General features: G+C 36.8%; 1 protein-coding gene across 1 annotated transcript in view; it reads right to left on the bottom strand.

Annotated features, from left to right (window-relative positions):
- The window catches only part of LOC149235739 (Tetratricopeptide repeat (TPR)-like superfamily protein), a 448,879-nt gene that overhangs the window by 99,280 nt on the left and 325,114 nt on the right, over positions 1 to 24,485 (bottom strand). Inside the window, exon 12 of the mRNA XM_089372185.1 lies at positions 23,017 to 23,144. Within this exon, the coding sequence (XP_089228311.1) occupies positions 23,017 to 23,144 (128 nt within the window). The remainder of the gene's footprint in view (positions 1 to 23,016; positions 23,145 to 24,485) is intronic.

Genomic DNA, 24,485 nt, shown 5'->3' with positions numbered 1-24,485 from the left:
CCGCTTCCTGGAAATTCGGAAGAGTGGTACGGAAGTGCCGCTTCTAGTCCTCCAAAGCGCGCTTCGTACGGCACTTCGAGCGTCGGAAGCGTGGCGCTTTGGAGGAGGAAGCGTACGCTTCCAGAAGAGGCCGTGCACAAGGCAAATTTTTTTTTTTTTTTAACTTAGCATAAAAGGGGACACTGAAACACAAGATGGGAAAGCTACATTAACACCCTTGTGGAACTATGTGACCAAACTTGATGAGGGAAAGGGTGGTGGATCTTACAGATTTGTGTGCCCTCATGGTTGTCATGGAGGAAAACCATATTGTGGTTCATATACCCGTGTGAGGACGCATCTTTGTGGGGTGTTGGACAGTGATGAAAAAAAGGGTCCTGTGGGGGTACAAATTTGCCCAAACATTTCAACTGAAGAAAGAAGAAAATACATCCAAATAGAGGAGGTTGCACAACAAAGAAACAAGAAACAAAAATCTCATTCTGAATCAAGTGCAACCTCTAAATTTGGTAGCTTCTCATCTCATGGTACTTTTGCAAGCTTTGGAGGTAGAAGAACAATAGGGGATTCCCTTAATGTTGTTGAGAGGGATGATGTGGATGGAAAGACAGTCCGTTTTCTTTGTGCTTGTGGTGTACCATTCAATGTGCTTCGCTCTCCCTATTGGCATGAAATGGTAAAGGCCATCAATGAAGCCCCAAAAGGATACAAGGCCCCCAACTATGAGAAAGCTAGAACAGTGTTATTAGAAAGAGAAAAAGCTAAGGTTCAAAGAGCTTTGACACGTTTTACAAATGAGTGGGTAGATTCTGGGGTATCCATTGTATCAGATGGGTGGACAAATATTAGAAACCAACATTTGATAAATGTTCTTTGTGTTTCTTCTAGTGGTGCAGTATTTATTACATGTCATGACTCCTCCTCCATCACTGCATCTACACAAGACATTGCAGATCTCCTATTGAAATCAATCAAAGATGTTGGTCCGAATAATGTGGTTCAAGTGATCACAGATAATGCAGCAAACTGTAAGGTAGCAGGAAAAATTATTGAGCATACTTATCCACACATCTTTTGGTCTGGGTGCCTGGTTCACACATTGAACCTTTTGATGCATGATATTGTGAAGCACAAAGAATGTGGGTGGATTACTGAGCTTTACAGGAGAGGGAAGCAACTCATTAAATTCATCACAGGGTATACAAGGGTAAACTACTTCTATGGCACTTACTCCAAGTTGCAATTGCTTAAAATTGCAAAGAAAAGATTTGCTAGTTATTACCTCACCTTTAGGCGGCTAGTGAAGGTGAGACAAGCTTTAACTAATCTGGTGTGTGCTGAATCATGGGATGAAATTAACATTGACATAGATGGTGCTAATGCAGTCAAGGACACTGTTCTTGACAATTATTTTTGGGCACAGGTTAAATATGTTTTGCAATTCACCAAACCAATTTATTACATGATCAAGTTTGCAGATTCAGATCGACCAGTAATTGGGGAGGTGTATGAGCAAATGGATAGCATATTGGGGCAGATTAAAAACATTGTTGAGCCTAGAGATACCACCTTGTACAATTATATTCGTGCAGAGGTGGAAATCCAATGGGAAATGCTAAATGTTCCATTGCATGCATTAGCATATGTTTTGACACCTAAATACTATCATCCATCATGGCTTTCAACACCAGCACCTGGGGGGGAAGCAGGAGAAAACCACACCAAGATCAAGAAGTTCACAGAAAATATATGGTTGCATTGAGTAAATTAATCCCTGATGAGGAGGAGGCTGCATTGGTATGGAGACAGGTGAGCAACTATACGCTTAACATTGGTCCATTTGGGAGCATGCATGCAATTAAAGATCGAGAGACTTTTTCTTCTCTTGAGTGGTGGAACATGCATGGAGGGGGTACTCCACTTCTACAGGCTTTGGCACTGCGGGTGCTATCACAGGTGGTAAACACTTCTTCTGCAGCGAGGTGTTGGAGCTCTTATTCTTTCATCCATAGTGTTAAAAGGAACAGGTTGATTTTAGACCAAGCAGAAAGCTTGGTTTATGTTCATTACAACTTGCGATTGTTGTTCCATTACTGTGAAGATGCAAAGTCTAATAAAGACCTGTTGATTTGGGACAAGAATCCAGAGGAGCCCAATTTGGAGGATGGAGTGTTGCGATTAGAGCCATTAGAGGATGCTCTTATCCAGGTATGTCCATTGTGGTATGAATTTTCCAATTTTTCCTTATAAAGCATTTCTCTAATTCATGTTTTTAAATTTTTTGTTAACTAGTGATTTTTTTTTTTGCATGAATTTTTTTGAGCGATTCCAGGATGATGATGATTGTGTTGATATGCCACCCCCACCCCCATCTGGTCCCTTGGTTCCTAGGTTCCATGGTTCAACACCAATAGCAGGGGGTTCTTCTTCATCAATTTCAGTGCCACTGCCACAACTTCCACAGGCACCATCTTCTTCATTGCCACCACGTGGAGGCCCGCCGCCACGTTCTCTTCGTGGTGGAAAGAGGAGAGATTAGTAGATATATTCACAATCTACTACTTTTGTCATAGATTACTCATTAGACTTGTAGGCTTGTGAATTTGAATTTTGAACCTTTTTTGTCTTGGCGGTGACCAAGTGACATATTTTGTAAACATTATTATTTGAATTTTGGACATGACAAATGTTGACAGTTCCTCACTTGCTAGATAAATCATAATATGCTCTATGTTTTATGTTTTATAATATGCTTAAAAATTTGATGTATGCTTGTAATAGCTAGAATATAGATGATTTTTGTACATACTAGTAACTACAATGGAATCATGGATGCCATATCTATCTTGATTTATGCAAAAATATGCATGTTTTCATGTCTTCTACAATTAATTTGGTATTTGGGATGTTTGTTTTGAGTATAAATGCAAAAAAATATTAAAAGATATATATATATATATAGCAGACGCTTCCGCGGACGCTTCGCTTCCTAGATTTTTGGAAAATGACGCTTCCGCATCCCCGCTTCCAAAAAAACATCCCCGCTTCGTCCCCGCTTCGTGCAACATTGCCACTGAGAGTTCTAGTGGACATCAGGCTACAAATATCTGGGTGTATAAGTCCTAACACGCCATCAACTCTGTTGTCACTTATTGGAAATGTCGCCTTAACATACTTCCCAAGTACGCATCCTCCGCACACATCATCATGTTCAGTGCCAAGTTCAGGAACCCCTATTACCGTTTCTTTGAGCATCCTGAGTGCTCCATGGTGTAGATGTCCCATTCTCCTATGCCATAACTCATTCAGATCCTTACTACTGCTACTATCACTGCCTATTAGTGCCATTGGAGAATCGATTTGTAACCGATACAACCTGTTACTTCAAATTCCAATCTGTCTTACCTTTTTCTAGCTCGAGTGTTTGACATGTGCTTTCTTCCCCACGAAGTGACTATCATACCCCTTATCCTGTAACTAGGATACTAAAATCATGTTCATACCCAATCATGGCAGTAGCGTTGGTGCTTGCTCCTACTCCCCTTGAAAATCTATGGTACCCTTCCCTATTGGAGAACATTTCGTTTTGTTTCCCATAGTAATATGGAATTCCATCTGCTCCTCTTTGTAGCTAGAGAAATATTCTCTAAACCCTGTCATGTGAGTTGATGCTCCACTGTCTATATACTAGACTCCTTGTGAGGTTGATCTAGCTAAGCAAACAAATTTGCTTTCCAATCTGGAAGACAAATCTGAAGTCTCCAGAATGTTACTTTTGTCCATGGCTATACTTGAAAATATTTAGTGTGCTATTCCTCTTTTCCACCCGACGCAGATTCTGCTTCTACAACCTATAGCAAAACCCTTTGCGTCCAACCAGGATTATGCTCAACGAAAATCTGAGTTGCCACTGCTCCTTCTAACTGCCAGAATGACTAATCTGGGCAATTTGATTTTCGTGTGTCCCTTCAGCTGAAACATCAAACTGTTTCCCTATCAAATCAGCCCGTCTGTCAATGGGCTACGTTGCCTCTGAAAATTACAGCCTATTGCTCACTTTGAGCAGCGTAATTCTCCTCTTTGCTATTGAGCTTCCCGTTTGATCACTTATGCTCTGATAGCATGTGAAATTTTATCTATTGCAACTACTCGAAATTATTCTTCTAACTCAAAAATTATTTATGCAGTTTATTTGCTACGGCAAATATTGAATAAAATCACAACTGCAATTTTCACCATAAAAATACTGCGGAAAATAAAATACTAGAAACTGAGAAATTCTAGCACACACAATAATTTCAACACAATTATTTTTGGACAATTGTCTCTGGAAAAACCCAACTTGGGAAAACTAGTGCAGCAGATGAGGATTTTATTATTAATATTCAGCAACAATTCTAAGTACAATAATTTAGATACCCATCTTGAAATCTAATCTGAAGAAAATACTCGCAAAATTATTGTAAGAATTTTCTCTCATCCCACAATTATTTTTTGCCTCTGAAATAGCTTCCCCAGCCTCTGCTCTGAGCTGCCTGCGTCACCCTCTGCGTAGAGCCTACGCTGGCCTTCTGAAGATTTCGGCCTTCCTTCGACTCTTCCGGGAACTAAAAATCTTCCTCCCAGAATGCTACTGCTCTCCTCTTCCACTTGCTACTCACCCTCTGGCCCTATCTTCTCTATTGAGTTGCTACTACTGAGAAAATAGAACTGCCTAGGCAACTGAGTACCCGCACTAGATGATCTCTCCATCACCACATCGACTTCCTTTTATAATCCACTGTTGGAGGACCAACGGCCAAGATTAAAACTTAATCAATGGCTAGGATCATTTCTGGATCGATCTGTGTGAGTTTCTAGATGATTATCACCTTATCTCAATTAATATTGATTAATTAACCATATTTCCTAAGTTTAGACTTAGAAAATATTTAAAAATTGGTCTCTAATCTAATTGAGATACTTCTAGGCGGAATTTCCATAAACCATTTCTAGGTTTTGGAGATCTCAAGTATTCTAACCTCTCCAAAAAATTTCAAGGCTAGAACACATCTGATGCGACAAAAACTAACAGAGGCTTGAGGAGAGCCCATATGAGTGACCTAATGTATCATGAGGAGGAAGGGTTTGAAGAGGAAGGGGATGAAGAGAACACTGAAATGCTAGAGAGGAAAGGTGCATTAACACCCTTGTGGAATTTTGTGACCAAACTTGAAGGGGGGAAATGTGGTGGAAGCTACAAGTTTTTGTGCCCTCATGGTTGTCATGTAGGAAAACCATATAGTGGTTCACATTCTTGTGTAAGGCATTTCTGTAGGGTGTTGGACAGTGATGACAAAAAGGGCGTCGTGGGGATAGCAATTTGCCCAAAGGTTTCAGTTGAACAAAGAAGAAAATACATCCAAATAGAGGAGGTTGCACAACAGGAAAAAAAAAAAAAGAAACAAAAAACACATTATGAATCAAGTGCAATCTCTAGATTTGGTAGCTCATCTTCTCATGGTACTTCTACAACCTCTGGAAGTAGAAGAACAATAGGGGATTTCCATAATGTTGCTGGGAGGGATGATGTTGATGGAAAGATAGTTTGGTTTCTTTGTGCTTGCGGTGTACCATTCTATGTGCTTTGCTCTCCATATTGGCATGATATGGTTAAGGGCATCAATGAAGCCCCAAAAGGATACAAGAGCACCAACTATGAGAAAGCTCGAACAACATTATTAGAAAGAGAAAAAGCAAAGGTTCAAAGAGCATTGACACGTTTTACAAATGAGTGGGTGGATTGTGGGGTATCCATTGTATCAGATGGGTGGACAAATGTTAGAAACCAACATTTGATAAATGTTCTTGGTGTTTCTACTAGTGGTGCAGTGTTTATTACATGTCATGACTCCTCCATCAATGTAACTTGCCAAAACATTGCAGATCTCCTATTGCAATCAATCAAAGATGTTGGTCCTAATAATGTGGTTCCAGTGATCACTAATAATGCAACAAATTGTAAGGCAGCAGGAAAAATTATTGAGCGTACTCATCCACACATATTTTGGTCTAGATGTTTGGTGCACACATTGAACCTTTTGATGCATGATATTATGAAGCATAAAAAAGGTGGATGGATTAATGTGCTTTACGAGGAAAGCAACTAATTAAATTTATCACAGGGCATATAAGGGTAAACTACTTTTATGGCACTTACTTCAAGTTGCAATTGCTTAAATTTGCAAAAACAAAATTTGCAATTTATTACCTCACCTTTAGGTGGCTAGTAAGGCGAGACGAGCTTTAACTAATATGGTGACCTTTGAATCATGGGAGGAAATTAATATTGATAGAGATGGTGCTAATGTAGCCAAGGACACTATTCTTAACAGTTACTTTTGGTCACAAATGAAACATGTTTTGCAATTCACCAAACTAATTTATTACATTATCAAGTTTGCAGATTCAGATCAGCCAATAATTGGGGAAAGGTATGAGCAAATGGATAGCATGTTGGGGCAGAGCAAAGACATTGTTGAGCCTAGAGATATCACCTTGTACAATTATATTCGTGCAGAGGTGGAAAAACGATGTGATAAGATAAACGTTCCATTGCATGCCTTAGCATATTGTTGAAGTTTCTAAGTCTACTTAGTTTAGAAAACCTTCATGCACATTTTTTGACTTATTCCTACCCACTTATTATTTTTCTTTAACAAGTCATTTACAAAGTAAATACTGAAACTAAACACCAGTGCATGCTCAACATATTACAAATCAGCAACTAAAAGAAACAAGAACAAACACACCACATGACACCATTATTTTTGGACCAATGTCCTTGGAAAAACCCAATGCGGGAAAACTGGTGCAGCTATCTGAGGGTTTTCTTATTAAGCAATATCAAAGTACAATCTAGGTATCGAAACTGGCTTACCCAACAGAGAATTTCCTTAGTAGCCATACCTCACAGTTTGAGAGAAATCTCTTGGTTGAAACCCTGGAAAATCCTTCCAGCAGCTCCTCAACACAAAACTGCTCTGCAACCCCAGCGTCTGCCCAAACTGGACTGCGTCAGCCCCTATTTATCTCACGCTGGCCATGCGTCAACCTTTCTTGGCCTGTGTCAACCCCAGGAGGCCCTACGTCAGCTTTCTGGGCCTCTGCGTCAGACACGCTGGCCTCTCTGGTGCTCTGTGCAGCACTTGGCTACCTTTGTGTGGCCCTGTGTGAGCCCTTTCTGGCTCTGCGTCACAGTTAGGCCCCTATACTACTAGTGTAACCCCTTATTATTATTAGTACAACCCACTTATTATATTGATGTACCCATGTAGTGCCCATAGTGTTACTATTGTGCCCCATAGAAGCCCACTGTTGTTATTATTGTGCCCTTACATTATTATTGTTATGTCGGCTTTGATTATGTTATGACCCCTTAGACTCCTATATATATTGAAAGGAGGTCTTTTCATTTGTATCATCCAAGAATTGATCATTTATGTAATGTAAAGGAGGTTTCCCCCTCGAAGAGGCTGAATTCTAAGGTGTTGATCTATCTTTTCTATCTTTTCTTGAGCTGGTTTCATAACATTTGGTATCAGAGCTTTGGATTCTAGGGTTTCGCTGCTCCAAATAGGTCATCGTGGCATTTTCGCTATAACTTTTTTTCTAAGACATTTCAGAAGCCATAAAAAAAAATCATTCGAGAAGAAATCGCACTGAACCTTGGGTCCAAATTTCAGAGCTTTTCGTGCTACATTTGTGGAGATATGATCTGAGGAAGTTGGTATTTTTGTAGATTCCTAAATTACATTCCAAACAGGTGACCTGGGGAAAATCATCACAACTTTCTCTCTGAGCATCGGATTGAAATTTTGTAAAAAGGTACAAAAAGAGGACGGACTGTATTTTCTTGTATATATTTTTCAGAGCAAAAGGTTGAAACAGTGACACGTGGCACTTCATACAAATTCGCTCTTCTGAAAAGGTATATAATCAGGTGATCTTGGGAGATTGTGCATAACTCTTTCTTGGAGAATCTAAATTCAATCAGACTAGTGGCATTGGAAAGAGGACACAGAGGGCTACTGCAGATTGCAATTTCATAACTGGAAGAATCGAAATTACAGAGTTATAGTCATTTCAAGATCGAGCTCCTAAAATCAATAAACGGTGATATGAAGAAGTTTGATGGCAAGGACCTGGTAAATTGGATACTTCAGATGGAGCAATATTTTGATCTACATGGTGTACCACTATTACAAAATATATGTATTGCATCTTCATATTTAGAACCGAATCAATTTTTATGGTATAAAGGGCTTTGTTCTCGTAAACAACTTGTTACGTGGTCAATTCTCACGGAGGAAATGATAGCACATTATGAGGATACAAAGAGCAACACCTTCTTTAGAGCAACACCATAACAATTGGAAAGAGTAAAAGGGCTTTGTGACATAGTGGAAAGTAAAATTATGGCAACAAAGAAGTCTACCCCTCACAACTATAAAGATAGAAGTGTTGTTTCTCCTAGCCTTCCACAACCTACAAGGGTTACATCACAACAATTGGAAAAAAAAATGGAGAAAGAGCTTTGTTACAATTGTGATAGCAAATGCACTAAAGGTCATAAGTGTGCTAAGAAGAAATTATTTTACATAGAGTATGAAGAAGAGGAAGAAAAGGATCAAGAAACATCAAAAGAAGAGGATATATGCCAAGACCCCACCCCAGAGAAAGAAGAAATGAATCAGACCATATCTTGTAAAGCATTGGCAGGAATTACCACTCCTCAAACTCTCAAGATAGAAGGGCATATCAAGAAGAAAAAGGTGCAAGAAGTGAAAGATCACATCGAGAAAGAAGAAATGAATCCAACCATATCTTGTAATTCATTGGTCGGAATTACCACTCCTCAAGCTATCAAGATAGAAGGACATATCAAGAAGAAAAATGTTCAAGAAGTGAAAGATCACATTGAGCATCAAGAAATGAATCTGACCATATCTTGTAAAGGATTGGAAGAAATTACCACTCCTCAAACTCTAAAGATAGAAGGACATATCAAGAAGAACAAGGTTCAAGCAATGAAAGATCACATCGACCATCAACAACAAGTTCTCCAACTTTTAAAGCATAACGCCACTTCGGTGCAAAATCAAACAAAACAACAGGTAGATCAACATCGTAGTGAAAAATGTTTTGATGTAGGTGATTGGGTATTTTCACTGCTACATCTCAAGCAAGCTATTTATGAGAAGGAAATGTTGGCAATACTACATGCACTTAAAAAATGGTGACCTTACCGAATGGGAAGAATCTTCAAGGATGAGGATGTGGAAGCATTGTTTTGTGCTATTCCTATTATCCAACCAGATTGGATAAACGAAGCAAGGGATGAATGGAAGAAGGACAAAGAAGTATGGCCACTTCTTCAAAAGTTACAAAAGATCCCAATTCAAACAATATTGCCAGAAATTAAAGAGGAAGGAAAAATCATATTGGAACCTGGAGCAGTCACAGAAACAACAACCCGACAGCTACGAAATCGATCAGTTTTAGAGTATCTCATCAAGTGGAAGAACTTACCCACTAAAGATTCCACATGGGAGGACAAGAATTTTATACAGAAGCATGAAGAACTACTCAAGCATTGAGGACAGCGCTTTTTGAAGGAGAGGGGCATGTTAGGCCCCTATACTACTGGTGTAACCCCTTATTCTTATTAGTACAACCCACTTATTATATTGATGTACCCATGTAGTGCCCATATTGTTACTATTGTGCCCCATAGAAGCCCACTGTTGTTATTATTGTGCCCTTACATTATTATTGTCATGTCGGCTTTGATTATGTTATGACCCCTTAGACTCCTATATATAGAAAGGAGGTCTTTTCATTTGTATCATCCAAGAATTGTTCATTTATGTAATGTAAAGGAGGTTTTCCCCTCGAAGAGGCTGAATTCTAAGGCGTTGATCTATCTTTTCTATCTTTTCTTGAGCTGGTTTCATAACAGTCACTCTCCTTGGTTGTTGTGCTGCTCTCTCAGCACAATGTTTGCCTTCTCTATTTCTCTGTACTCAATGCCCCTCAGCTGCTCTCCCGATCACTGATTCTATCTCTCTTAGCAAACTCCGCTCTAGAGAATAGAATGATTGATCTCTATAGTGTGTTCTCCAAGTGACCCTCAAGCCTCCTCTTATACTTTTCCTATTGACATCTCAATGGCCGAGATTAAGTCTCTAATCAACGGCTAAGATTAAACCTGGCTTGATCCATGTCTTTTGGACCATTCTAACACATATTCATATTAATACACATTAATATTTTATTTTCCCTAAGTTTAGACTTAGGGACTCCATTAAAAATATCAATTATTTTAATATCTCCTTATCTGTTTAGAATCTACCCAAACCCTTTCTGGGTATTTGGAGATCTCATGTGCCCCAACCTCTCCACCAAATTTCGTGGCCAAAGCACATCCGATGCTACCCCAAATCAACACATATGTTCTAAAACCTAAATATTATCATCCATCATGGCTTTCAACACCAACACTTGGGGGCAGAACAGGAAAAAACCACACCTAGACCCAAAAGTTCTACCTAGTTATATGAAAACATTAGATAAATTAGTCCCTAATGAGGAGGAGTCTACCATGCTACGAAACATTTGAGCAACTATACGCTTAGCATTGGTCCATTTGGGAGCATGCATGCAATTAGAGATCGAGAAAAATTTTCTTCACTCGAGTGGTGGAAAATGCATGGAGGTGTTATTCCACTTCTACAAACTTTGGCATTGTGGGCGCTATCACAGGTGGTAAACACTTCTACAAAGAGGTGTTGGAGCTCTTATTCTTTCATCCACTGTGTTAAAAGGAATAGGTTAAATTTAGACCAGGCAGAGAGCTTGGTTTATGTTCACTACAACTTGCAATTGTTGTCCCATTATTGTGATGATGCAAAGGCTCATAAAGACCTTAAGGATTGGGACAAAAATCCAGAGGAGCCCAATTTGGAGGATGGATTGTTGCGATTAGAGCAATTGGAGGATGCTCTTATCCAGGATGATGATGATGATGATGATGATGATTTGATTGGAGCAATTTCAACCATGTGGCAAACACGCAAAGTGAGCCATTGAGTTGTCTAGCAAGATAATGATGGTGTGGCCAACTCAGAGGATTGATCAAGATTACCCCTTTTTACTTATTCAAATCTATAAAATTGGCAAGCAAACCTCACAGTGAACCAACCTCATGGCAAACCTTTATTGAACATGTAAATTTTTTTGAGGTTCGCCAAATTCTGAACCTCTGTAACGACCAAAAGTCGTATACACAGCGGAAATATTTAAAATACTTCAAAGACATAAATGTCCATTGTAAGACATGTAACTATATATTTACTATTGTATATTGAATTGGTGTAAGATATGAGATGAATACAAATGAGAATGAGTGCCTGCTTATACACCCTAGGCAGGTGTCCTTTCATGAATAGTCATGTCTCTAAGACATGCCTCTTCATTACTAACTAGCTAACTATTAGTTAATTAATTATTAATTATTAATTATTATTATTATATTTATATTTATATTTATTATTTTTATATGAATTATATTCATAACAGTGCCTCTCTCTTCAAGAAGCTTTATCCTCAATGCTTATTGAGAATATATTCTCGTCTCTAAACTTTCATCTTTGTTGATACAAGATGATACGATGCTCTGAGTGATAGACAAAATTGTCGTACTGAGAACAGATTGGACCATCCTAGATTAATCTTCTATGGAATCTTCTGATCTCTGAAAATTTGTGATGAATAGTTATTGTAGGACTGGATTTTGCAAACTTCAGTATTCTTGGGAACATAAATTTGTCGTTTATGTTCTGAGTGATACTGGTTCATAGATTGATTGGAAAGTCTGCTCTTGTGATTCATATGTCGAAAAATAGTTCTTCTAATTGGACTTTCCCTTATCATGTTAGTGGTTGTTTCCTAATTTCCTTCAGGCATTATTGTTGTTGAGTTGGATATTGAATCATCATTTGGAATGTCCATTGTTTGAACTGCAACTTCTACATGTGTCTTCACTTCAGTAGGTTTATCCTCTGCTTGAGTTACAATTTTGACGAGATCGGTATTTGTTTCATTATCTTCAACTTGGATTGAAACGACTGGAGACTTCGATACTACTTGAAGTTGTTCTAACTTGTCATTTAGTGATTTTTTTGTCACTTTTAAGCTTCTTTATTTGCATAAGTAAGGCTCAACTATGATTCCTTAGACGTGAAAGTTCGCTATTTTTTGAATCATTGACTTTGTCCTTAGTATCTTTCTCTTTATCTTTTAAATTTTTTATTTGCTCTAATAATTTTTATTAAGGGTTTTTAGGCACAAATTTCCTGTTTCTTTTTCTCATAGATTCTCCTTTAGTTCCTTATCAAAACTTTCATTTTCTTGTTTTAGTCTTTGTTTCTTAACCTTGGACTTTTTTATCTGTGAAAGTGTTAAATTTAGGTATGTTCTATGCTTAGAGCAATTTACTTCAATTTTTCATATTAGCCTAATGACAATATTCAGATTAGCAATCACATCAGCATGATAGTAAAGTGCAGATAGAAAATAAACATAGACAGCAGGAGACAAGCCAAGACAAGAGGACACAAGATGTGGCACCAGCCAGGGACAAACCCTAATGTGGGGAAAGCCTTGATCAATTCTTCTTATATTCTTCAATAGTTCAGCAGAGAGAGAGATAGTACAAATATACAAATTAGATATTGTATGACAACAGCAAAAAGTCCATCATTCTGATAATGATGACAGTTCAGAGATGAAGTCCTGAATTCTCATTCTTCAACCAATAAGAGCGCTGTAGTAGATCATCAATCTAGGAGCCCTCCATGCAACTGCAACATTCCTCTGATTGCTAACTGCTCCTGCAATTCTGGTTAGGGCACAATATGCAGTGCTTGCTCAGCAAACTAAGTCTTCTAGGACTGTGATCCACCTAGGAGAGACTTCCCTTTATCCATGCTGCCTCTTGCAAGCATTGGACACCTTAATGCTTGCCTTGGAACAGCCTTAGCTGCTTGCTATGGCTTGCAGCCTAGCAAAGCAACTAGCTGTAGCTTTCACCCTAAATGGCAGTGATTCCTTTCAGAAGGTCTTGGCCTAACTGTCTACTCTTGGCAGCACCCAAATCCATAACCAATTCTACCCTATGTTGTCTTGAAGACAGACTTCTTCATTGCAATGCATCTCCTTATAATTGTAACTTCCAACCTTGCTAACAACCCTTTAATTCAAGCCTTAAGACTGCCTTATTTATCTTGTTGTTACCAACAACATACAAGGATATCAACGATGTCCATCTAGACTTCTATACGCTATGATGAGGGCTCCTCTTGCTACGGCTAGAGCTTCATTGAATGGTTGAGATTAAGGGTTATACAAACAGCTACATTTGAACTTCTTATGTTGCGGATTATGGCTACACTTTACAACGGCTTGACAGCGGATTAGGGCTCCTCCTTGGACAGCAGATTTCAGCTCTTCTTAGCTATGGATCAAGCTTCCTCAATTGCGGATTAGAGCCTTCCTCTAAACAGTGGATAGGGCACATCTCAACTATGGCTAGGGCATGAACTGCGGCTAGATGTCTCCTCCTAGGACTACGGCTAGGGTTATTTAGGACTTAATTTGTAGCGTATAGATGTTCCCTTAGACAACTGATGGATCTCTTATCAAACTGCAGCTAGGCATCTCCTTTACTTGTGGCTAGATAACTTCATTGACTACGTATAAGGCGACTTCTTCATGAATGTGCCTTGATCTTTGTTTAGAACAGCAGTTAGGGCATCTCCCTTTAGGATTGCGTTTAGACTTCTTCTTAACTATAAGTAGGGCTTCCTTATGACAGCGTTTAGGGCTTTTGGAAGCAGCAAATAAGTCCTCCTTTGACTGTGTCCTAGTCTCTTTCAGAATTGCGGATTAGGGCATGGCAGATCCCCTTTAACTGTGTCTAGATAATCCTCCCTTGACTGCGGCCAGATTGCTGCTAGGGCTTCCTCCTTTTAGATCTACGGCTAGGATTAGATCTCTTCTTAGGATAGCGTATTCTCTTGGAGACTTCTCCTTCCACCAAAACCGAAACAAGTGGAGAGAGAGAGAGAGATCACAACACATGTCTAAAATGACTTGCAAGTCACCTCTATTTATAGCGTAACAGTGAGGATAAGATGGGGTAAATTGGTTGCTGGCCGACCTTGACAATTTCTCAAGTAATACAAATAAATTCATATCTCCATGAATACATGACAGAATCGGATGATCGTTAGATCAATCCTACACCTCTTGACGAGAGGAATCCAAGGAAAATATCAACTGCCATAAATAAGAAGACCCACATGGAGTTTGGTCCTAGTTGCCAATTTTAACAAAACGTAATTTCTCATTGTGGTCCCTTAGACGCCAAATTTCTTCATTGCTTTCTGTTTATCTTTCATGAAACCGATCTTCGAGATCTTTATATTTCTTCTTTGATGCTTCATTCTTTTGTTGAAGTTTTGTGATTTCTTCCTTTACTCGTTTTATTTGCATTTGCTCAATGTCTTGATGTTCTTCTGTTCTAAATAATCTTCCACACCTTGGACAACGTAAATTGCATTTTTTTTAATATTTGGATATCCAATTACGTCTAGACAACTTGGACATTTGGTCCAAAATAGTGATTGTCGTGTGGTACTCATTTTAACTACTTTCTTCATTATTTTCGAATTAGGCTCCATTTTTATTGACTTGATAACCTTCCTTGGTAATTCAATTTTTTTTACTTAATTTTATTTTTATTATTATTATTATTTAGAAAAAAAAAAATATATATATATATATATATTCTCAACAATCGTTTTTTTCCTTAAACTCTCTTTTTTTATAGTTTTTTTTAACTTTTTTTTTTCTTTTTGAAAATTTACAACCCTAGTGAAACGTGGCTATTCACCTTTTTGGGGTATAATATAAAATATATGTCCACTTATGTGTCTTGACTCAGTGAATTTTCTCCATGTAAAAAGTAAAACTTACCATTCATATAAAGAGATTTTGTATTCTTTTCGTTCTTCTTTTACCATGAAAATACCATGGGCAATTACCATGGGTTGCTAAAACCACGAGCATGTAAACCACTTAATGAAGAATCAAGATAATTGTATCTCTTCTTCCTTCTCTTATGTATAGTTTTAAAGATATTTGGAAAGATTCTCTTTTGACTTTACCATGCATTTTTTATCAATAATGTAGAACCTTTATATATATATGAATGTTCTCCTTCAAAATTTACATCGCACTGATTTTATTTTACTAGAATCATTGAAATGTCGATGGCCAAAGACCTTATTGATATTTTATTTTTTTAATTAAATAATTTTCTTTAACTCTTTCTTTTATAATTTTTTTCCAATTCTTCTTTTTTAACTCGTTTTTTTTAAAGTGGCCAAGGGCCTGACCAAAAATGGAGAAACTCCAACTCGTGTAGCGAAACGTTTTAGTTGTGACAACAACTTGATGGCCAAAGGCCGAGATCTGCCAACGTGACTCTAATACCAATGTAATGAACAAAAGTCATATACACAGTGGAAATATTTAAAAGGCGTAAATGTCCATTGTAAGACATGTAACTATATATTTATTATTGTATATTGAATTGATGTAAGATATGAGAAGATTACAAATGAGAATGATGGCCTGCTTATATGCCCTAGGCAGGTGCCCTTTCATGAATGGTCATCTCTCTAACACATGCCTCTTCATTACTAACTAACTAACTATTAGTTAATTAATTATTAATTATTATTATTATATTTATATTTATATTTATTATTTTTATATGAATTATATTCATAATAACCTCAAGGTTCAAATTCAATGAACCTTGTGACTTAGGTCTAGCCTTAAAGAGATTGAACACTATTCTAGAAAACCTTGGTCACCTTAGGCCATCCCAAGCCTTTAATCTATCTCTAGACCTCCACAATAAGACACCTGGAGCCATAGTATTAAAATATCTTGTAGGTGGCATAGACAAGTCTCCCGTGTGGTTGAAAGCCCACTAAACAACAAGAGGAAGGTTGTTGAGGTGACAATGGCAACCCTTCCTTATTGTTGCAACATAGTTTGGCCCCTGCCTAATGAGTCCCCTCACAAGGCTTCTTAGATTTTGCGACAACATCTTGGCGTTGTTACCATTGCTAGATTTACACTTGATCTTGAGAAGGTTTTGTTAGGTGGTCCACAGCACAGCAATACATGCTTCTTGAGGTGATTGCCCACCTCCTCAACAGAGCATTAGAAATCGTGTCATCTAGTGCAGACTCAGAGAGAGAGAGAGAGATTGACCTTCATGATGCAACATTGCCTACCTAAAGCAAAGCCTTGGGCCATTTGTTGCTTTGACGTGATGCTTTACACCTAAAGAAACGCCCAGATGCTGAAACGTTGAGCCCAAGATGCTTAGTGTTGGAGATATTGATGACATGCCCAATGGTCCTAGGATGCCCCCAAACTAGCCTTGACACTATTTGATGGCCATCACTTGATCCAATGTCTAGATGATGATGGTCATCCTTGAGATGACATGGTATGGCTTGCATATCACCCTAGAGCCCCACTGTTGTAGAGATTTGATGCCACATCACCCCTTTTCCTCTTCTTAAGGTGACGTAGAGCACTTATTGGGCATGACATCTTGGCATGGAGATACTTTTGGTGGCTTGTACATAATCCCTGAGCACTTCTTGGAGTATGGAGCATCGTTTAGCACTTACCTCACATTTTGAGGGCTTCTTGAGCTCATTTGGGGGATGACATCACACTATTGGAGCATTTATTCCCACATGTGTGAGCTTTTATGGCATTTTTGTCTTATCTTTGAGTTATCAATTGTCTTATTTTTGAGTTATCAATTTGGCTTACAACCTCTTTCTTATGGAACACTCAAAAAGGTGAACTTGTCTTTAGGGCTTTTAGTTAATATTATTTGCAAAGTGAGTGGAGGAAGGCTCATATAAATAGAGTCTCCTCCTCACTTCATTATTCATCATGACAGATGTGAATTTGGCGTCTCTAAAAAAGTGTGACTTAGTTGTCTTTTTCGCTATCTTGGCATAATGTGATCTTTTGTGGAATTGAATTGTCTTGGATGTGATTTTTGGCTTGAAGACATTATTCTAGGATTGAAAGAAGAGCTATTGTCAAAGAATTTTTTAAATTTATTACTGATTTTAATTTTTTGCATGCTTTAAATGTTTTAAGTAGGGTTTCTATTGCTCCACGACTAAATGCTAATTAATGGTGAAACTTTGGTTCATTATTGCATGTAGAATTATCTTCTTCATAGCCTATAAGAGAACTCCTTATGTGCATATCTTATATTTAATTTCTCCCCTCCCAAGAATAGTAACTAGGGTTTTGCAAGTGGATGCCTTAGTGTCTCCCCCCATACTTCAACAAAGTTCTTCCTTTTGAGAAATCAATGCAAGTAGATTAGGGTTTGATTCCTCTTTCTTAATAATTACTTGTGAGTTATGTTGGCTTCTTTTACTTCTTTATTATCTTATCTTTCATCAAGCAATTACCATATTAGGTGTGTATGAAGATCACAAAAACACAAGACACAAGATGTAGGCACTATGCCAGGGCCAAACCCCCCTCGAGGGGAAAACCCAGTCAAAAATTATCTTCCTTCAATAGTTTTCTTTGAGACTCTTCAACCTAGACATAGACCAAACCTCCCTCCACACCAAGCCAACCCTTCCAGATCTTCGATCCCTTTGAAGCAACACTTCCACCCCAACAACTTCAACTATGTAGCAACTTACGGCATCAGGAAGCAACTGGCACCAACAACACTTGAAAGAATTTGATCTCCCAAACTAGGGCACGAAAGAGAGAGAGAGTAGCACCAAAACTTCGATTTCTTCCTTCTCTTCCTCCTTGACCAAACTCGCACTCCTTTTAGACTCTTCCTTCCAACTTCGCATCTTTTCCCAGCTTCTAGCTTCTAGCTTCCAAATATCGAACTATGTGTGAGAGAATGAGCTGCTCCAAATGAATTCGATCTCCTTCCTTTTATAGGCTCCAGGTGAGGTCGAATAAGTGTCCTTTAGGCCGACTTGGTGTGGAGGTTACATAAATCATATTTTACTTAATAATAAACCTTTTTACATCATTCCAAAACCCAAGAAGGGTCTCTTTAATTGTACAATGACTCTATTAACTCAATATTAATCCTAGGAGTTCACAATGGGGACTTTGAGTAATATATTGATGACCCAAGCATGAAACCCGTGCTTTAAGAAGTCATTGATACAATAATAAAAAATTTCTCTTTATTCTTTTGACAAGTACATTACATAATGACTCAAATACATTTATGAAGATAAAACCTAGTTACATTCTTCAACACTTCCATTCTAGGCTGGTTTGAGTGGGATAATTTCACCACCAACTCCCCATTCACTCCTAGTCCTCAAAAGAAAGTTGACAAAAAGACAGTTTTCATTGCAATCCAGCAAAGTCGTAAGAAAATGATAAGGAAAAGCCTCACCTCTTAACCATCTATTTATTTTAAAAAAACTTCAATTTTTTTTATACTAGCTTGCTGAAAATTTCATATCTTTCTAAGTAGTAAAACCCTTGAGAAAAGAGCTTAAATTTATATTCTATCCAACGGATAGATACATCGGGTTTTTTTGAATTTATTTACATATTTTACACGGGTATCTCTAGTTTATGTGTGTAGATCTGCAAGAAAACATTGGCATAGCATACTTTGTTGGACATTGGGTTCAGCGATCTCCGTGTGTTTCGCGACATGGACTAACCACCTCTTGTGGATCCTAACTCTGGTGATTGTAGCGGAGACTAATGCCTACGGGTTTTGGTCTAACGGAAAATGTGATTCCAACAAGTGGTATCAGAGCGACAGGTCTCGAGTTCGAAACTCACCTCGCTCACGCTGGGGGGAGATTATTAGACATTGGGTTCAATGTTCCCCATGTGTTTCGTGACATGGACTTACCGCCTCTCGTGGATTTTAAATCTGGCGATTGTAGTCAAGACTAATGCCTGCAGTTTTTGGTCTAGTGGAAATCGGGATTCCAATAGACTTTTAGACTACAAATTTCACCATTAAGTAGTCAATAAAGCATTATATTACAAGTACATTTTGAAATTCATCTTCCGGATCCATCAAATTGAGATTATTTTTACCGACATTTTGAACCATCAAGTGTAGTTCATCTTCAAGACAAATAGATGAAGAAAATCTTAGCAATCCCAAGGAATAAATAGGGGGAACCCTAAAATCTAAGGACCAAGTCAAAAGTCAAAGGGCATAATCATTTGGAGGATAATAAAAAAATAAGAACGTTAGAATAAACTAGAAACAATAATATTTAATCATTAATTTTAATAATTAGAATTAATAAAATTCAAATTCAAAAAAGAATAACCATAATAAATATTATTGGTGATAAATAAATAATCAAGAATAATATAATTCACGCATTATTAATTAATATTATTTATTTGATGCTTAAATAGTTATTGGAGATAATAATAGTGGAAAATATAAAATTAATATTAATAATTAATTAAAAACTTAGAATAAAAATAAAATAGTATAGTGGTATGCCCGCAAAGGTTTGGTCTCGTGGCCAACGGACGATCTGCTAAGTCGTCTATGCCACTGTGCAGGTCACGAGTTCAAGTCTTGTCTTAACCGAGGGCCGTTCTTGCGGGCTGGGCGGTTCCTCCTAGAGGTTATAGTGGCAACCGGTGGGATTCGACCCCGTGTAACATGAGTACGATACCACCGCCGTTGCTGATTCCGCTAGTCACCAAAAAAAATAGTATAGTGGTATAACAATAAATATTAATATTAATTGGTAATAATAATACTAGTTTTTATTAATATTAATGTGACATGTTAATGTTAAAAGTACTTATATTTAATATTATAATTGATGAGAACAATCAATAAACAATTAATAACAATGGCATTTAATAATTATTAATTGAAATTAATATTACTATAAAAATCATATAACACCATTGATAATCTTAATACATATTATTAATAGGGGTTGTATAAATAACGGTAAGATTTATAGGAATAGTATTTTAAAACATTATAAAATAGTCACGACTACATTGTGATAAAATTAAAAAGATAAAAGGAATAATCATACTAACTATTAAAGGGTAATAGTATTATCCTTCAGAATTTCTTGATTACTTATTTTTGTTCTCTCCTGTTAGCATTTAGACTTGCTTGATTAGTTATTTTTGTTCTCTCCTGTAAGCATTGATAATAACACTATTATCCTTTAATAGTTAGTATGGTTATCCCTTTATCTTTTTAATTTTATTACATTATAGTCATGACAATTTTATAATGATTTAAAATACTATTTTTATAAATCTTAGAATTATTTATACGACCCCTATTAATAATATGTATTAAGATTATCAATGGTGTTATACGATTTTTATAGTAATTATTATATGCCTTTAGTAATTACTAAATGCATTTATTATTAATTTTTATTGATTGTTTTCATTAACTCCTAAGATAAGTACTTTTAACATTAATATGTTGCATTAATATTAATGATAATTAGTATTATTATTACCAATTAATATCAATATTTATTGTTATACTACTATACTATTTTATTTTAATATTAAGTTTGTAATTAATTATCAATATTAACATTATATTTTCCACAATTATTATCACCAATAAATATTTAAACATCAAATAAGTAATACTAATTTAATAATACCTCAATTCTATGATTCTTGATTATTTATTTATCACCAATAATTATGGTTAGTCTTTTTGATTCTTAATTCTAATTATTAAACATTATTTTTTCTAGTCTATTCTAACGTTCTTCTTTTTTACTATCCTCCGAACAGTTATGTCCTTTGAATTTTGACTTTGTCTTTACACTTTAGGGTTCTCACTATTTATTCCTTGGGCTTGATCAAATTTTCTTCATCTATTTGTGCTGAAGATAAACCACACTTGATGGTTCGAAACATTGGAAAAAATAATCTCAATGTGATGGAACCAGAAGATGAATTTCAAATCAATTCTAATCACAGAAGCCTCAATTCTGAAATAAGTAAATTTTATTTGTCTCATTTTAGCTCATATTCAATTTTATAGCTATAAATTTAAATCTATAGTTTATTATCATTTATTTCAGCCCTTTCAATATTTATTAAACATCTAAATAGATTTTCAGGTTGTGTACCCAAGGCGTTTTGACCCCAAAACCCCATAAACTAAATTTCCAGCTTACTCGAAATTGATTTTATTTCAAGTTTACAGGTGCAAAACTGGTCTAAATATTATATTATTCTATCTTCTAGCCTTCCCACGCCTAAATCCAAGATTTAGAAGTGTTCCTGCACTTTTGAATGAGTTTTTAAGAGGTTGGCTTGCTGATTTCTACATTTTCTACAGAAATTACAGATCTGTAAAAATAGGGCAGCAAGCTATTTTACACAGTAACCCCTCTAACCGAGTGTCTAATCATAGAAGCACTTACATATTTGTCTAGGATATTCTTAGTAAACCAAAATTGACGCTTTGCATGGTATATTTGACAAAACTTTGAGTGTCTTAGCTTGATGTTAGTATGTTACAAATTTTACAGACCTATCAAACAAGACAACAAGCAACATTCTACAACAACTCATCTAAAGCCTTTTGGTAGGAGTTGGGCTTAAAGAGTCGGGACCTAGGCCAAGGTGACAGTGGGCCTCTGTCCTGTATGTGCTGAACATAGTGGATTGTACAGGATCTTCAGCAACCTGCTAATTAGAGCAGTAGCAAGGGCCACTACATCTACATGTTCACTCACTCAACCTAAAAGTTCTTCAATCAAATGTAAGCCTCCATGCAAGAAACAAAGTAACCCCTTGCAAAGAGTTATTCAATCATGTGTAGGAGTTCTTCAATCATGCAAGCAAGAAAGCAACCCCATGCGGTATAGGGCTCAATGCCCTCCTCTAGAATACCCAGTGCTCCTCCTCCGATGCAAGCTGTTCTCCAAGCAACGATCCTCCCTCCATGTGCCGACTACATGAAGATGTCACCAATCTCCCTAGGTCTCCAATACTACAAGGAAGAATGTCATACAAGCATCCACAAAAGGTCAAGCAACCAAGAGTGAGCCACCTCCAATGTGCAAGTCCATCACGGAACACAAAAGTTCAACCATACACCACGCACACCACATCTCATGAAACACCTCCAAATATGGTGTAAACACTCTTGAAATAAATTTGAAACCGGACATAATAAATCACTCCCCTTGAAATGCACTATTTTGGTGTTTGTTTTCCTAGGCTGCCTACTAATTTTAGTTTCATAGAATTGACATATATGTTGTTGCAATTAATATTTCAAGTTCAACCATAACACATAAAATTCACAGGAAATAATGTTGTATCATTTCATCTTGTGATCTTTGATAAGCCCAAGGGCACTTATATTTAGCATTTTTCTCTTGTGATTTGCATTTTTGCTTGGACACAATTGTGCATTTCTATTCTCAATGTGCTTCTACTTAGCTTTCGCACTCGCTCTCTAGCACACTAGACCTATCTTTCTCTAGTGCACTTGTGACAAGACTACTTTAGAATTTGGGTGAGGATTGGTTCCATCAATTCTCTTGAAAACCCTTATAAATCTCAACAATGAATGAAAAAAATGCTAAAAGTAAAATTGTGCCTAGAATATTATGTAACTAAATTTTAAGCATAATGAACATGTACCCCAATTGTGCATGATACATTAGTCCTAAAAGAACATGAAATAATGTCACCAACAAAGCTTCTAAAGAATAAAACTTGTGTCAGAAAACCATAACAGTTTCCTTCAAAATAGTCTTAAAAACACAAAATAAGACCATCAACATTCAAAGAAAGACGAGACAAAATTGATACCTTATTGCATCATTTAATAATTCCTTTGCATTATTGAGTTCCAACATGGCCTCTGAAGCATTCAAACTTCTATGTCGACTAGCTTTAAGCATGACTACTTTTGCAAGATTAAGCATGGTTGCACCAACCTACAATAAGCACAAAGATATGATCACAATGTTGTGAAAATTACCTTAGTCCTTGAAATATTGTTGAGTTGTATAAATGCGAATCAAAAAGAAAAAATATTCGCAAAGATAATAACTTATATCATAAAAAAAAAATTACAGTACAAATCATAGAATTCTTGCATTAAATGTAATAAAATGGAGAACGAATACTACAATAGTTAAGAAAGAATATGAAAATGTAATCAACCTAAGTTTCAAGAAAGTTTACCACCCCAAGTTCGACACCCACAAATGCTTTAGATATTAATAATTAAAACATTTTCACAACACATTATAAACCCCCAAAATGGTTTGAAACTTGGAAATGGCTATCAATTTTCAGTTGTTCCCTAGTCATCTCACGCCTATCAAGCTCGTTTGCCATCTCTTAAGAGTTGTTAGATATTAATATTTAAAATGTTTTCACAACACATTATAAACCCCCAAATGGTTTGAAACTTGGAAATGGTTATGAATTCTCAATGGTTTCCTACTCATTTCACGCCTACCAAACTGTTTCCCATCTCTTAAGAGTTTTTTATGGTTGTGTGGGTCCCACGTGGCCCCTAAAAGCAAAACCAAAATGCATTGTACTAATAATAAGACAAATGACAGCGAGCCCCAAGGGTTAGCTCAACTGGTAGAGTCCCCATCGTTAAAGCACCTTCGCTATTGAGAGATCACAGGTTCAATTCTCTAGACACTCTCAGGGTCAGGCTCTGTGGTTGACCTGGCAGGAAGTGATCTCTTCGAGTGGATCTTCCTAGTACAAATATTTTGTGGATATAGCGGTCACCGATCTTTGAGGTCTGTAAACTACATAGAAAACAAAAAGACAAATGAAAGCTATTTTTTTGTTGGCTAACCCACAGGGGATTTGAATCAGTGACCTTTTTGCAAGGAGTGCCTTTGCAGTACACCCATTCACTATCAATTCAAAGCACCATGGGCAAATGATAGTTATTTGTTATGCAAAGAATAGTTCTTTTCCTGATCAAATGAAACAAGAAAGAAGAAAACACTTAAGAGGTATTATTTTCCTATAATTGGAAGTGAATTTTCACCTCCCTAACTTAGACTTCTCAAAATTTTCTCTAAATCTTGTAGACCCACCTACCGTTCATGCATCTGCGAACAAGAGTAGGTATTTTTTTATTTTTTTCTAGATCTAATGATGAAAAATTTGACGAATTTGAGGGATGTGTACCTCATTTTGCATTGTATAAGAGATAGTCTAATCTATAAGTCTAAATTTGCATTTTACATAACGTAATATTGAATAGGAGTTAATGTATAAATGAGATAATGAATGAAAAAATA

The sequence above is a fragment of the Pinus tabuliformis genome, chromosome 8, assembly GCF_031772625.1.
Source record: "Pinus tabuliformis cultivar Carrire ecotype Pingquan chromosome 8, CPIR1, whole genome shotgun sequence".
NCBI classification, from domain to species: domain Eukaryota; kingdom Viridiplantae; phylum Streptophyta; class Pinopsida; order Pinales; family Pinaceae; genus Pinus; species Pinus tabuliformis.
The sequence above is the reverse complement of the archived record's forward strand: the minus strand, read 5'-3'. Positions and strand labels throughout refer to the sequence as shown.